General features: G+C 38.2%; 1 protein-coding gene across 2 annotated transcripts in view; it reads right to left on the bottom strand.

The window, feature by feature from the left end:
* Nucleotides 1-15,468, bottom strand: part of ADAMTS6 (ADAM metallopeptidase with thrombospondin type 1 motif 6) — a 153,473-nt gene that overhangs the window by 95,410 nt on the left and 42,595 nt on the right. For both annotated transcript variants that reach the window (XM_086479195.1, XM_086479196.1), the window contains exon 7: nucleotides 1,143-1,186. In XM_086479195.1, coding sequence (XP_086335321.1) covers nucleotides 1,143-1,186 — 44 coding nt within the window. The remainder of the gene's footprint in view (nucleotides 1-1,142; nucleotides 1,187-15,468) is intronic.

The following is a 15,468-nucleotide window of genomic DNA, read 5'->3' as shown; positions in this document are numbered from 1 at the left end:
CTATTTCAAATTTTCTTCTTTTAACACTTGCCCAGACAAGCCTATGACATCAATATAGATAGTCTCTTCAGTTTTTTCTCCACACAGATATCAAAGAAAATCAGTTACATTTAGAAATTCATCAGCATCATTTGCCTTTTTCTAAAACATGCTGTGGATATTGTTTATATATACAGCAGGCAAAATTCTGGCACCTTTCCCCATGTAAACTGCATCCCTGCATCCCTGTTCCAGAAGCATCATGCTGACTTGAGAGGAACTTGTGGAAAAACTAATGTGAGTTAATATCAAAGCACACAGTAACACAGGGAAAGACAAATCAAATATAATTATGAGCTCTGATGGAGAAAAGTATTGATAATCTGAACTAGCTGAATTAGAATTCTATGTTTAATTACTTCCGAGAAAGAGGCTTATGAAAGGATGTAAATTGAAAAGAATCTAAATAAATGTTACATTACTCTTCGAGTAATGTTTCTTTCATTTTAAAGCACTATTAAAAGTAATAACTATATTATAGTAAATAACCTCTGGTGACAAATTTTGGTATGGAGAGAACAATAGCTCTCCATCCTGCACCTAAGGTTCTTATATGTGCTTCTCCATTGTCAAAGCACTGTTTTAAGGAGTTTCAGTGTTACTGTGATTTTTATCACTGTGGCATTTTTCTCTAACTCCATGAAAGGAACAATCCAAAGCTGTACTCCCTACAAACAACACAGCAACAGCGTAAACCTCAAAGCCTGTTTCTTTTGTAAGGGTTTTTTTTTTTCGTTTGGTTTGGTTTTTAACTTTCCTGAGGTCTTTTACTTGTACGTACTTAACTAGATCATGGAGACAGGTTAAATGAAAATAAACGGCAAGTCCTCTTCTGTAAGAACTAAGTTTGAGTCATCTGCTAGGTTTTTTAAAAACTACAGCTGCCAGCAAAGAAATACACAGCATCTGCTCACTTAATTTAAACTTCAGCAATGTATCAAAGCCAAAACCCACCTAAGGTTACCTTTTATTCTTCATGTTTATAAAACTGCAAAATTTTGAAAGTATAAACTTAAAAATATCTATTCAGTCAATAAATCAATAGCTGACTATAAAGCAAGGAAACGGCAAATGCAACATGAAATTTCTCTTTATAATCTTACCAAGTGTTCCACAAGGCTTGTTTTTATAAGTGCAGATATCATATCTGTTAAGGAGAAAAAAGTAGATAAAATATGTCAGAGAATCAAATTTGCAAGATATTTTGTATATTTATCACATATCTGTATCACAGTTCAAGTTGTCAGACCACAATCAGCTTAATTACGTGCAGCCACCTGGTGTTGGCATTTTCTACACTCTGGTGTAAACCACAGGCTGCAGTACACTCACAGCCACTGGCCTCAGGCCAGTGGGACACCTGCCAGTAAGAAAAAACTGGTTAAAGTGGATCCTTGTAATCACCAGCTCCATAAAGCAGTCTACCATGCTGTTACAAAGTTGCAGCAGCATGTCTATAGACCACTACTGATTCAAAACATTTAACTTCTACTTTTTGAACATAACCAGAATCCTCTTAGTCGTCACATTTATCAACTAAACTGTATTAATTGTAACTCCTACTATTTAAACTTTGATTCTGATTAAAAACTATAACTCCTAATTATTACACCAACAACTACACAAAAAAAATAATCCTATGAACTGCCATTATAGTTCCCTGCTCATTATCTTCCAACGATTTTATGTGTCTTAAGAGTGTACTATAACAAACTAAAATGAAAAACTTCTCTGTGAAAAGCAAATAATGTCTTCAAATACAGAAGCTCAATGAGTTTTTCTGTAGTTAATGTGTAAGTATCTGGAGTTGAAAATGGAATGAAAATGTTTTCTGTGGCATAGCTAATAATAATATTAGCTGTGGTCACGCAGCTGTCAATTCATTAATTACACCTTCATATTCTGAATATGCAATCCTATGACATGGCTAGTGAAATGAGAACACTCCTACAATATCTTAAGATCACCAGCCATTTCTCTTAAAAATGACTTAAGGACTGTTATCACATAGGAGTCTGATCATAAGTGATATACCTTTCAGTGCTACAAAGAGTTACGGTCTGTCTGTAAGCCAAATCCACAGACAAAATAACAACGCTTAAAATTTGGAACAAATACAGTAAACTCTATGCCCATCTACACTGATGTGACCACATGGAATTCCTGTGATTTTTAAACATATTGAGTGTGGAGTAGTTTGTGGGATTAAACTCTAATTTTGAACTCAAATGTTCATATGCACTGATCTCATCAAGGTGGTTCAAACTCTGCCATCCTATATGCACATAAAGATCTCACTGATTTCCCATTTGCTGTTTGGAAAGGGGAAGGTAATTAAATCAGTATTCTTATATAAAATGTGTTGGGATATAATCGGGTTTTGTATGTCACAAAGCTCTGAAATGGCACAGATACATAGAGAAAGAAAGATTTTTACTGAGTATTTCCTGCCTTACATATTAAGGAAGCAAACTTCTTATTTCTGCATTTAGGACACAGCCTGAACCTAATCCTGTTGAAGTGCATGCAAAATTATTCCTCAAAGAAAGCAGACAGGGCTGAGGCTTATTTAGTGAGAAAACACAAACTTGCTCAAATTCTTTAAAACATAGTTTAGAAGGGAACACAATGAAGCCTGTGCAATACACAGGAAGTATTAGTCTTCTAACGTCTTTTAATATCCAACATTAATAGGAAAAAAAAAACCAATTAAAGGCATACCTCCCTAGATAAAATAGAAGTTTAAGAAGAAAACTAGTTCCACTAAACACAAGTAAAATGCTGTCACTGATTTCAGCAGAGCTGAAAATTTGCCCTTATGGCCTGAATCTGCTTACTCTCACACAGGTATGAATCTGAAGCTACTCCTCACCTTTAGTTCATCACAAGGAATCATGATAGGAGAGAATAATATTAAGTCCCTTGTACCTGTTATATTTTTGAAAAACAAAAGCCATGGCATCCTTCTGTTTATGCTGGGTAGTAAGCTTCTTTATGCATAAGCTAGCATTTGTAAGAAAATATTATGATAATGAAACTTAAGTTAGATAACAGAACTAAGGAAAACATAATTTTATTTTCCTGTACATCAATTATTTTTGCAAGAAAATGCACAGGTAGTAATGTATTCTAATTATGTCTTCTTTAAATATTCAAGTTTTGTAGGCAACAATTAATTTCCTGTAAAGAGCATTAATAAACTATCTTATGCCTCAGTTTAAGAGAAAAAAATCTCTTAAGTTTTCAATATCCAATGACTGACTTTACTTACATCATCTTCAAAGTCTTTTTTTTTTTTTCTTTTTTTACCTTTCATATGGATGGTTTCTGCACATGAATTGTTTGAAAGCTCTCATCATTTTTAGGTACCAAACTGCTCAAATCCATCATTTGTTTCGCTACACGGTTTACCTAAAGTAGCCTAACTTGACTTTTTTTTGTTTTGACACCACTTCCTCTAACTTTATTTTGAATTTCCAAGGAATCCATTTAACCCACAGATGCTGGGTTCCAAAATGCAGAAGACTACAGAATCAATACTTGCCAGATATTAGCTTCAAATCAAGAAACCCCTGAAATGACAAACCATCCAGATTACCCATGAGATAAGATAGGTCTAACTGCTATTAAAAAACCCCAAAACAACACAAAACAAAACTAAACTAAACCCACCACAAAGATGAAGATGGGCCATAGCTGTCACCAGGACCTCAGTAAATACTTCAGGAGTCAAAGACAACCAAAAGGCAAGTTCTCAAGCCAACAATTATCTCAATTAACCATTAAAAATTATAACAACAGTCACAAGAGTTACGTAAAAATGCATTTTGCAAGATGTTAATTTTATTTTTTTTCATTCACTGTCAGAATGTGTAAGAGTGCCACCACACGAAATCTGAATGTAAGAATACAGATATGCAGGCTGCAAAAAACCCCAGGATGAGATGGCAGCCCAATCACTTTGAGACAGCCAAGGAAATCCTTTGTTGGAAGAGATGGTCATATGCCTCCTAATAAACTGGGTGCATATGTCCCTGAAATATGACAAGAGTGGGGAAGTGGAATGTGTAAAGAAGTACGAGGCAAGATTGTTGATTACATGTCCATTCCAACCCTGAATGGATAAGAAGTCACTTGATGAGGCAGATGGGGAAGAGGTCTGGGACTTCTGGGTCCACCTGCAGGGCTGCTGAAGAGCCACATCAGACACGTGGGAAATGCACAATGGATGTACACATGTTGCTGACAACTCTGACAGAATCAGAAGGAAACTGCAGAGATAGACTCTTATCAGTTCAACAAGATGGTCAAGAACTGGAGCGGCAATAGCCGCCTATCATGTCATGAATCAAACAGGAAGGATTAGTGTGTACTCCAAGGGCTCTAAAAAAGGAAAAATTTCTAGTCTTTTTTGGCAGGATACGAGCATGTCCTATGCTAAAATATACATCTACACCACTCCACACAGGTCTAGATGCTGAAATTCTATTATCTGTATTATCAAATTATTTTAGAAGTCCATCAAATTATTAAAAAAAAAAGCTCCTTGCACGGATTTGGCCCATTACAACAACTAATCTCAAAGAATTCCCAGAATGTTCAGAAGGTGGCCTCATAGAATTGTGAACAGGAAAAACATACAAAGCTACTCCATTCTGGATAAGTCAGATTATTAGTGTGGACACTAGAAGTTCTGTGCCAGTGGTCCTCAGTGCAAGAAAAAAAGTCACTGACATGTTTATTTAATTCATTAGAGTAGACATAAGCTACGGACCATCTCTTGAAGAAGCCTGTTATCTGCAACTCTTAACTTTCAGAAAAATCACTTTGCTTTGCAAATCTGATGAGCAGTACGATCTTGATCATCGAGTAGGACACTTAAGCCAAATATATAAGATGAGTTCTCTGTAAATACTGTAAACACTGCTCAATATTGTCAGGTAAGTTATTTGCAGCTACAGCCAATCCCAGGCGCTTTAAAGGAAAATAGATTTTTCTCTCCCATCCAACTGCACACTGCAAGGAAAGGAAAAACTGCACACTGCAGGGAAAGGAAAGAAGATTCTTCCTGATCCCTGCAACCTGTCAGCTTGCTGTCCTAATGCATGTAATTGTGCAACTATGAGTTCTATGTAAGCAAACTGTATTCCCTTACTTAAAAACAAAACAAAACAAACAGAAACAAAACAAAAAAAGACATGTATGAATTCACAGGTTTGAAGGCTAGAGAGCCTCATAATGATTCAATCATACCTCCACCCACCCCTAGCATAAAAAAGTCATTTACTGTAGAAGCTACATAGGATAAAAAGCTGTTTCTTAAAAGCTATTCAATCTCACATGAAGAGTTGTTTTCAACATTAATTTGAGAAAACTTATACTAGAGCACAGATTGATACCTTCCCTGACAGAAGCCCCTCGCTCCACGGCTTAGGGAACTTCAGAGGTAGAGACTGCATTTTAGTATTTAATTGACTTTTTCTTCTAATGACCTTAGCACTTAGCTAGTTCCTCTTCAATCTTAAAAAAAATATTTCAGTGTCCATCTGGGGGATGTTGTTATGCCTTTATCAGCAAAGTTGAGTCCCTCTGTCCCAGAAGAAATCTGTCATGCTGAAATAATTTTTTAAATTTTCTTTTAAATCAGATTAATACATTGAACTTTGTCAGCATAGCACCACTACGCTGTGGCCTTTCTGCCACCTTCGAGCTCTAACACTTTTTAAACTTTCTGAGGCGTATTACAATTCAAAAAGTTGTTCTACTAGTGGTATTAACAGTAGTAGACACAAAGGCAAAATTAATTACTTCTTCTTACATGTTAATGTGTATTTGTACACTCTAGGATAACACTGACCTTTTCACCAGTCTGATTATGTGAAATGGCCCACTAAAGGAAAAAAGTCTCTATAAAGCACTGTCATTACTCACTGTATGTCACTGGAAATGTCCATTGTGCCTGAAAGAAAGACTATCTGCATCAAATTAACACTGACATAGAAACATATCTGTAACAGGATTGGAAACATATGAATACTAGCACTGGACATACCTTTAAAGAATTTAAGTAATCAACAAGATTAACCCACAGTGTTTGTTTTTTTAAGTATGACAAATGAATAAAGCTTAAAACTCTTCTTAGAAATGCAAACTGTTCAAAACCAGTATGAAACACAAGCTACTTCCTTGTAAGCACATATACCTACTCTAAAATTACCTGAAAGCTACCAATATGCCTGAGTAACATTTGAAATGGCTATTACTGATTTTGAAGGAATATTTCTTAATGAAAAGGAGTTTAGGAAACAAAAAATATAATCACAGAAAATTGCTCAGGAAAACCCAACCAAGACAGCTGGAATACAAACATAAAAAGTACATGAATATAAGAAAATTCAGATTAGACAAGAACAACAAATAGGTATGACGGGACATAAAGCTCTTCACAACTTTGAGACAGCTGAACATGTACTTCATATATATAATACCACAGGATTTGTCAATTAACCTGCTTGAAAAGGTTGTCAGAAAAAGAAATATAGCCTAAGAACTGGTACTGTCCTAACTAAGAGGAAACAAAGCTAACCACTCCAAATTATTAAAAGTTCATTTTTAGGCAACATTTCCAAATATGTTATCTCAAAGTAAGGTTTTATTTTTCGCTTGTTTTAAACCAAATTCTACTTTTTGATACTTGCTTTTCATTATTGTGGGTTTTGACAATAAGCTCTTCAAATAGGGACTGTCCTTTTCATGCACCCTTTCTCAATGATAAAACATAACAGGTTCATCAGAACTTAATCTTTTTTACTTTTCATTTACTTTTCATTACTTAAACATGATTTATCTATGCACAAAATCATAAGTGTCATATTTGAATAACTGTTAAAAGACCAGACCAAAAAAAAAAAAAAAAATTAAGTTAACATAGTTCCAACACCTAGAACTACAAACTGAACTGCTGATGAATCAAACTGAAAACTCAGACTTCCCTTAAAGGGACCAAAAACCTCAAGCTATCTGACAACTCCAACTCCTATTTCTAAATTATGGAAAATAAAAATGAAAAAAAAACAGTGAGTAGCTTGTAGTTTCATCATATTCTTTGCATACATATACTTGGCTATGATTAAAAAGTGGTTGTTTTGTAAGTGCAGACAATGTCACTAATGCTAGAGAATTGTGTGGAAAAATAATTATAAATAAAAGACTGACTTCTGGTCAGTTTTTATAAAAAGCTTTGTATCACAATTCTTCAACAGTTCATTACTGTTAAGATAATTTGGCCATTCATTAGATTTGCACAGGTTATAAACAGCAATACCCTTTACAACACAATACTTTTTGATGTCTTTCTAAAAGCTTTACTACAGCATATCCTTAGCCTTACAGAAAGTGGTACACTGCAACAGCATTCTGCCTTAAAATAAAATACCCATCTTACTTGGTTTCTTCCTCAAAAACCTCAAACCAAAAAGAGCTATTTAAACCAAGGAAGGAAAAGAATAATATACATGTTACACATCACTCAACAGAAATAGCTTTTCTATTATTAGTTTTCCATGTCTTTAAAACAGCCATAGACAACCAAAGTCTGGCTTTATTGGACTTTCTTCTGATACTTAGCTTGGGTGGATAAAAGAAATTCTGCGTTACAGCTAGAAAAACTATTATTGCTAAAAGTTCCAATCCTCCTGATTTATAGGAAAAGAAATATTTTAAATAATTGCACTGTAGATGAAACATTTCCATACTACTTTTTCTAAACTGCAAATGCAGTCAGAACAGTAAAAATAAACTCCACTCTGAAACAATTTTTTTAATGCTGTCATTTGTCTTCATCAATTTTGGCAATGTAACACTAGAATAGCAGTTGCAAATTTACCAAAATCAGTGGTATTACCGGCCTACTTAGGACAGAGGTACAAAACTGATTTTGAGATTATGATTTAATAAAAGATTGGTTCAACGCAAATTCCACCCCTAGAGTGTCTAAAACAATTTCCCACTAAGTTAATGAAAAATATATCAACAGAGACATTTTTCTTCAATGCTACTTCAATGTGTCATGCAAGCACAAAGCAGAGCTACTGCAAAAGACACTAATTACATGAAAACAGAGAACTTCACGGATAAGTTTGTAAACAAAAATAGCTCTAAATACAAGGTGAAGACACTGAGATGGTTTCTCAGCTTGAGATAGACCCTAAACCATGATACACTGTTTCAAATCACTGATAAAACATCATCATACCAAAAATCAGAGGACTAGCTTTAAAATCTTGTTTTGAGGAAATAATATATTCAGGGATTTTAGTCATCTTCTGCTTTTTAAGACTATCTGTGTTTATGTACATTTTGGGTACTCTTCAGGGTTTATTCTACAGTCATCCAGACTAACAGCTTCCTTTCCCAGTGTGAGACATGATCCTTATATAGAAACATGTCCTTACTAGCTACAGCAGCAAGAAGAGAAAAAAAAATAATGAAAACTACAGAATAACAAGTGCTACAAGCTGTCAGATCATGATCTAGTTAAGGATCCAAGACAGACACCTACAGAAACTTAAAAGTATTCTGTTAGTATTAAAAAAAACCTACCCAAACAGCATCAATACTGCTGACTGGTTTGGCTATGACACTTATCACAGAGCAATCTTTGCTCCTATGAAAGTACTGTCAAGTGGATTAAAATTACGTAGCATAAAAATACAGATAATTCCTTGCTGTCTGCTGGCGTATTAACAACATCATTTGAAACTCTGGAAAATACAGGATACTTCCCTTCCCCACATTCTTCTTCTAATCAGAACCCTTCTGTAGGCCGTACATGACTACAAAGTAAGTATCATGTCAACCACGATATCATGCAGGCAAATGAACACTATACAAACTCATTAGACTATTTTAGTTGACAACGTAGACTCTAGAATTTCTCTAGAGACAGCTTTACAAGCGAACTCTAGAGCTGAAGAAACAGTCAGGCACTTGTGGTTCCAAAGCCTGCTCCTTGCAAGCCTTGGACTAGCAATGTCACTTCTCTCTGTTCCACCTTGATTTCTCCATCATTAGAAGTTCTCTCTTCCTTTTATCTGTTCTGTATCCAACAGGCTTCCAGCTCTAACTCTTTCCTCCCTCCTCCATGTATTTCCTTTTGTGGTTCGTATGTTCCAGCAGAGTTCTCTCTCCACAGCTTTAAGATTACCAGAGATTTATTGATGGCTCAAGCTATTGTCAACTAGCTTATACAAATAGGCTTGTCCTGCTATAAACATAATTTTGAGGGATATCAACAGAGAAATGGGACAACTCTGCACAGGTTGGCAGATTCCGTCAGTCCTCCCAGCCACACCAGTCCTCCCGGCTGCCCAGCACCATGCTGGTCCTCTCTGCCAGTCTCTGGAGGCAGAGCGGGGAACACACACGAGCTCTGTCCTGCCATGCCTGCAGTACAGACTACATTAAGGGAAGGAGGAAGAGGAGGAGGAGGCATGCAGGCAAGGTGGCAGCAGCTCCGGGGTGGTGGGGAGGCCAGCCGTCTGAGAACAGCCAAGTTGAATTGTCCTAGACCCGCTTCTGCTCATGTATATGTGGTGAAATCTGGATATATTAAAAAAATGCAATAGTAAGAAGTAATGAGTCGCACAATTTGTAACACGGGCTAGCTGATTAATCACACACCTTTGTTGTGCTCAGCCATCAGAGATGTCCACCTTGCTCTGCAACTGTTTACAGTGATTCATTAATAAAGTAATATTTAAATTAACAATAAGATAAAGGCAACTAAATCAAATGTGAAATACAAAAAAATCACGATGATATCAAGCAAGGCTTTATATCAGCAAGGCTTTTGACACTATCCTCATAGGCAAGCTTAGGAAGTGTGGGATAGATGATCAGACAGTGAGGTGGGTTGAGAACTGGCTGAAGAACAGAGCTCAGAGGGTTGTGATCAGTGGCACCAAGTCTAGTTGGGAGGCCTGTAACTAGTGTTCCCCACGGGTCAGTATTAGGGCCTGTCCTATTCAATATATTCATCAATGACCTAGATGAAGGGACAGAGTGCACCCTCAGCAAATTTGCTGACAATACGAAGCTGGGAGGAGTGGCTGATACACTGGAAGGCTGTGCTGCCATTCAGCGAGATCTGGACAGGCTGGAGAGCTGGGCAGAGAGGAACCTAAGGAGGTTCAACAGGGACAAGTGCAGTGTCCTGCGCCTGGGGAGGAATAATCCCATGCACCAGTACAGGCTGGGGGTCAACCTACTGAAAAGAAGCTCTGTGGAGAAGGACCTGGGAGTCCCAGTAGACAAGTTGGCCATGAGCCAGCAATGTGCCCTTGTGGCCAAGAAGGCCAGTGGTGTCCTGGGGTGCATTAAGAAGAGTGTGGCCAGCAGGTCAAGGGAGGTTCTCCTCCCCCTCTACTCTGCCCTGGTGAAGCCACATCTGGAGTACTGTGTCCAGTTCTGGGCCCTCAAGTTCAAGGGGGACAAGGAGCTACTGGAGAGAGTCCGGCAGAGGGCTACGAAGATGATGAGGGGACTGGAGCATCTCTCCTATGAGGAAAGGCTGAGAGACCTGGGTCTATTTAGCCTGGAGAAGAGAAGACTAAGAGGGAACTTTATCAATATCTGAAGGGTGGGTGTCAAGAGGACAGGGCCAGGCTCTTTTCAGTGGTGCCCAGTGACAGGACAAGGGGCAACGGACACAAACTGGAGCACAGGAAATTCCGCCTCAACATGAGGAAAAACTTCTCTACTCTGAGGGTGGCAGAGCCCTGGAACAGACTGCCCAGGGAGGTTGTGGAGTCTTCTTCCCTGGAGATATTCAAAACCCACCTGGACATGGTCCTGGGCAACCTGCCCTAGATAAACCTGTTATGCAAGGGGGTTGAACTAGATGATCTCCAGAGGTCCCATCCAACCCTGACCATTCTGCAACTCTGTGAAACAGAACTAATCAAACATGAAACACAAAAATTAAAATTTTGGCCAGCATAAGCACAGCCAGTTGATGTGCAAGGCAGTGAGGAGAACTACAGGAGGGTTTTGCTCAGGAAGTCGAGGAGCAGGCAGCTGTTCCACTGCCTCCCGCCAAGCCCCCACGGCCACTCCTGTGCTTGTACTGCCATGTGCATTGTGCAGACAGGGAAGAAGTGCTGTAGTGGTGGGGACTCCCTGCATTCCTGGTTGCCCAGGGCTGAGGAGGATGCTGGGATGGTGGGATACCGTGCCTATAAGTCCCTCAATTTAAAAAACCAACACCATCATCCATCTACCTGCCCCCCCCCCCGCCCCCCCCCAAAAAAAAAAAAAGGTGGTGAGGGGGGAACCCAAGCTGAGGACAACAAAACAGCAGGATCTCCTTCCAGGCAGTGCTCAGCCATCTTACCTGCCACGCCTGGAGCTGTGCCCAGAGCTGCTTCCCACACTGATTCCCTCCCCCGCCATTCGCCCCACCATCACTCACTCCCCTGCCTGCGTTCCTCCTCCTCCTCCCCCTAATGTAATGCATATTGCAGGCAGAGTACGATCAAGCTTGTGGGCGGACCACCTCCACACCCCATGAGAGTCCTCTTGCTGCCAGGCACCCGAGGCTCACCACGGTGCCACGCAGAGCTGCCGCTGATGTTCAAGAGCTTGGCAGAGCTCGCCAGGCACCAGGGAAGAAGACTAGCACGGTGCCAAGGACTGATGTGGTGCCTCACAGTGAGGAGGACCAGTAGAACCTGCCAACCCGTGCAGAGTTGTCCCAGTGCAGACTTGTCCCAGACCCTACCCAGATGGCAGTTATAGCAGCATCAATAGGCTCAGGCTAGGCTAGTTTACCGAAAGATCCATCTTGCTTCTTTCCATTTCTACATCCTGCACCCTGCAGAAACCCTGTGTTTCTGCATTTAACATCAGCACCTGAGCTAACTAAAGAGGTCTGACTGAGTCTTCAGTATATTGGAATCATTTTCCCAAGAGCAGCACAGACAGCATAAGCCATCATATAGGAGCTCCAGGCTTTCTACCAGTTGTAGGTTAATCTTAGATGAATCCATCCTTCCTCTTCAGAACATGTTAATTCTATTTCAAGCTAGGCTTTAGGTCTCCTTCAACACTGAGACTTCTTAAATAGGCATCTTTCAACAAAATCATTAAAGACCCCTTTATCTGGATAAACCATATGTAGGTTTCAAAATTGTAGAAATTTGAAACTTCATTATGATAGTAGGCATAAAGCTTGCAAGCTGGAGACTGTGAACCCATAAAAATAATCACAGAGTTTGGCAGAACTGCAAGGAGTGTTTCAAAACTTTTCCATGGCATATCTAATTTTCTTTCCATGGGATAGCTCCTGATCCACAGTAAAAATTTTTATACTAGTGTGTCAGAAATGTAGAGCTACCCGAGTGACAATCGTGACTTCATTACCAGAGACAACTGAGAGATTCAGCATTTGCACTATCACCAGAATGTAGGTAATATTTAACTTGCTATATTCTGTTCCTCAAAAGTGATTCCATAGTTTTATCGCATTCTCAGTACTGAGCCAAAATTTAGATGGAATTACATGGATGTGATTAGCTAAAGCTGGCCTAGAGAACAGAACAAAAATTTCTGCACATCTACTCCAAGTACACTGTTAATAATTTTTCTGTTGGTGCATTTGGGAAAAGTCTGGCAAGTAATACATAAACCCTTTGTTCAAAGGACATTGACTGAGAGCAGCTCAATCAGCTTGTAGGGCAAAGTTTTTTAGAGTGTGCTAATGCAACAAAGTCTGGGAATAAGGAAGACTAGTGAAACTAATTATATAGGCATGGTTGGGGGCATCCTGCCACACAGCAGAAAATATTATGCTAAACCATTTATAGAAAGCCACTAGTCTAGACCTTTAGCAGGAGGGAAACATAGCTAGCAGTTATGATTACTAACCAAGTTTTAGCTCTGTTAAACAGAAATAATATTATAAAATATAAAAGATAAATTATAGCAGTAACCTATCGCAAATGTAAGTTTTCGTGTGGTTATAGCCCTTCTTCCTTTTCTAACTTCCTGAATATTGCAAATTACTAGTTTACAAGTCTCTCAGAAGATCACACACGTATTTATACACAAAATGCCCACTTTATCTGCCCTTAGTTACACTGTATATAGGATAAAAGGCTTGGTACTTGAGGTAGGTTTTAAAGAGTAGCGGTTCATTAGGATGACAGACCACACCTGGTACAAAAATAAGAACATAAGAATCTCAACATGGGCCAAACCAAAGATTCCACTATCCAATATGTTGCCTTTGCAATGATCTAAGAGAATGCCCAAGAAAGAATAACACCAGTGCAAACATAAAATGGCAATTACCCCAACGCTCTCTCAACTTCAACTATTTTCAGCTCAGACTTTTAGAGACAAATGTGCTTCTGGGTATTTAATAACTCTCAATGGCCTTTTCTTCTGAGAACTTGCCTAGCCAACCTTTCAACCTATGCATATGTCCAGCTGCCATAAAGTGAGTTGGCTGCCTAGCTAAGGAGTTTCAGCATCAGCAAACACTTGCATAAAGGGCTGCCTCCCTTCTCCTTGTTTCAAGTCTTTCTTCTGCTAACTTTACTGGGTAGCCTCTAGTTCTTATGCTGAAAGATGCAATGAATGATTGATGCTTATTTATGACTTTCCTACAGTCTGTAACTTTGTAGATCATGCTAATAGCCTTCCAAATTTGACTTTTCCAAAACTCAACTCCTCCAAGTAAGACAGTCCTCAACTTCACCATTCCTTGTAAAGAAAGTTCCATATTTTTTTCCATCATCCTTGCTTGTCTTTTCCAATTCTCCTAAAATCTTCTCAGATAAAAAAGACACAAACTATTCAAGATATAGGCATACCTACTTTACTCAATGGCATAATAAAGTTCTTTATTCTTTCCCCAATAATTGTTAATACTTGATTTGCTGGATTAATGATGTATATTTTACATGTAGCCCAAAGCTTTTCAGTAAAATTGTAATATTATCAAATAATAGAATCAAAAGAAGAAAGAACAGCAGTGATTTTTTGCTGTTACTTCTGGTTGATATTTTTACAAAATTTCTGAGAAAAGCATTGAAATTCTTAAGCATGTACTGTTACAACTTATTTTTCCTGAACATGATGAGAACAATATGCCCTATGCTTGGGCACAATTAAACAATCACAAAGTATTTGGGTAATCACTGAGTTGTATTTACAGACAGCGCTAAATTTCAGTATCTTAACACAGTAATTAAGAGCTACTTCAGTCAACAGAATAAAATCTATTTGCTGACTTCTTTTTAAGGTCAAACAGAAAGACAATCACTCCATTCAAATTATTTTTAACTCCGACTAGTACCAAAAGGATTTTTTGTTTTAATGGTGAACTCAAAACAATCTATTTTACAGTTTAGTGTTTGTTTCTATAAGTGCATGATACAATAAGTTACAAGAAAGGATTTTTCCTTTTCAAGAAATGACAGCAACTGATTTAATGGCCAGTGCTTAAAGAACAATACAAAGCAAATCGAGTGCTGAACATCTGTGGTAGCTCTCCAGATAACATGCATAAATTCCATCAAACAGGCTGTTGCTGTGTTCTACTGTTAACGAATTTTGAAGCTAAGGAATTTTGTAGACTGCTTGTGAACTTAGAGGAAGAGAAATGCACAGAGTGACAGAATGAAATGGCACCAGAAGCAATGATTGTTGTAACAAAGATAAGTTTAAAAGAAGCAATCAGAGAATAAGTCTACAAGAAGAATTGTCCTAGTTTGTGGGAGCGCATCTACCCAAAAGTCCTGTCATGTGAAGACCAAAAGGAACTTAATTTGGTTTTCTTTTTTTTTAAATGTGCTGGCAAATGGAATACCTGCACCTCAGACTGATCTCTGAAGTCTGTCTGTATCAAAAAGTGGAATCCATGCATCCAGTCCAGAATTGCACGTAAACCTTTGTTTCATCATCTTCTCCATACAACAACAGCAGGAAGAAATATTTGTTCTATTCAAAACAAAAAAAGTCTGTGTGGCATACACTGTTATTTTCTGTCTAGCTTATTTTACAAATCATTTTAATGAAAACAGCAACTAACTGTTGTGAACAAATGGCTGAATACCATGAGAACAGTAACTTACTTTACACCAGTGGCTCTTCACAAACCACAGTACTCTAATTGTACACAAGTTGGGATTAGTCAACAGTGTCCATCCACACCGTCTGCATGCATACGTACTTAGTTCCCCATACATTAAAGAACCTAAGAGTGGAGCAGGTACAATTTATTTTAGTACTTCTGCCAGTAAAGAATCACAGAAGACTCAGTACTAGCTAGGGAAGAAAACAGGCTGCAGCAATAGCAATCCATCTTGCAAAGAGATGCACCTGTCAGATTCCTTTCCCTGTGTATGAATTTTTCAAAATTACAGA

This window comes from Leptosomus discolor, chromosome Z, assembly GCF_034619465.1.
Source record: "Leptosomus discolor isolate bLepDis1 chromosome Z, bLepDis1.hap2, whole genome shotgun sequence".
Lineage (NCBI taxonomy): Eukaryota > Metazoa > Chordata > Aves > Leptosomiformes > Leptosomidae > Leptosomus > Leptosomus discolor.
The sequence above is the reverse complement of the archived record's forward strand: the minus strand, read 5'-3'. Positions and strand labels throughout refer to the sequence as shown.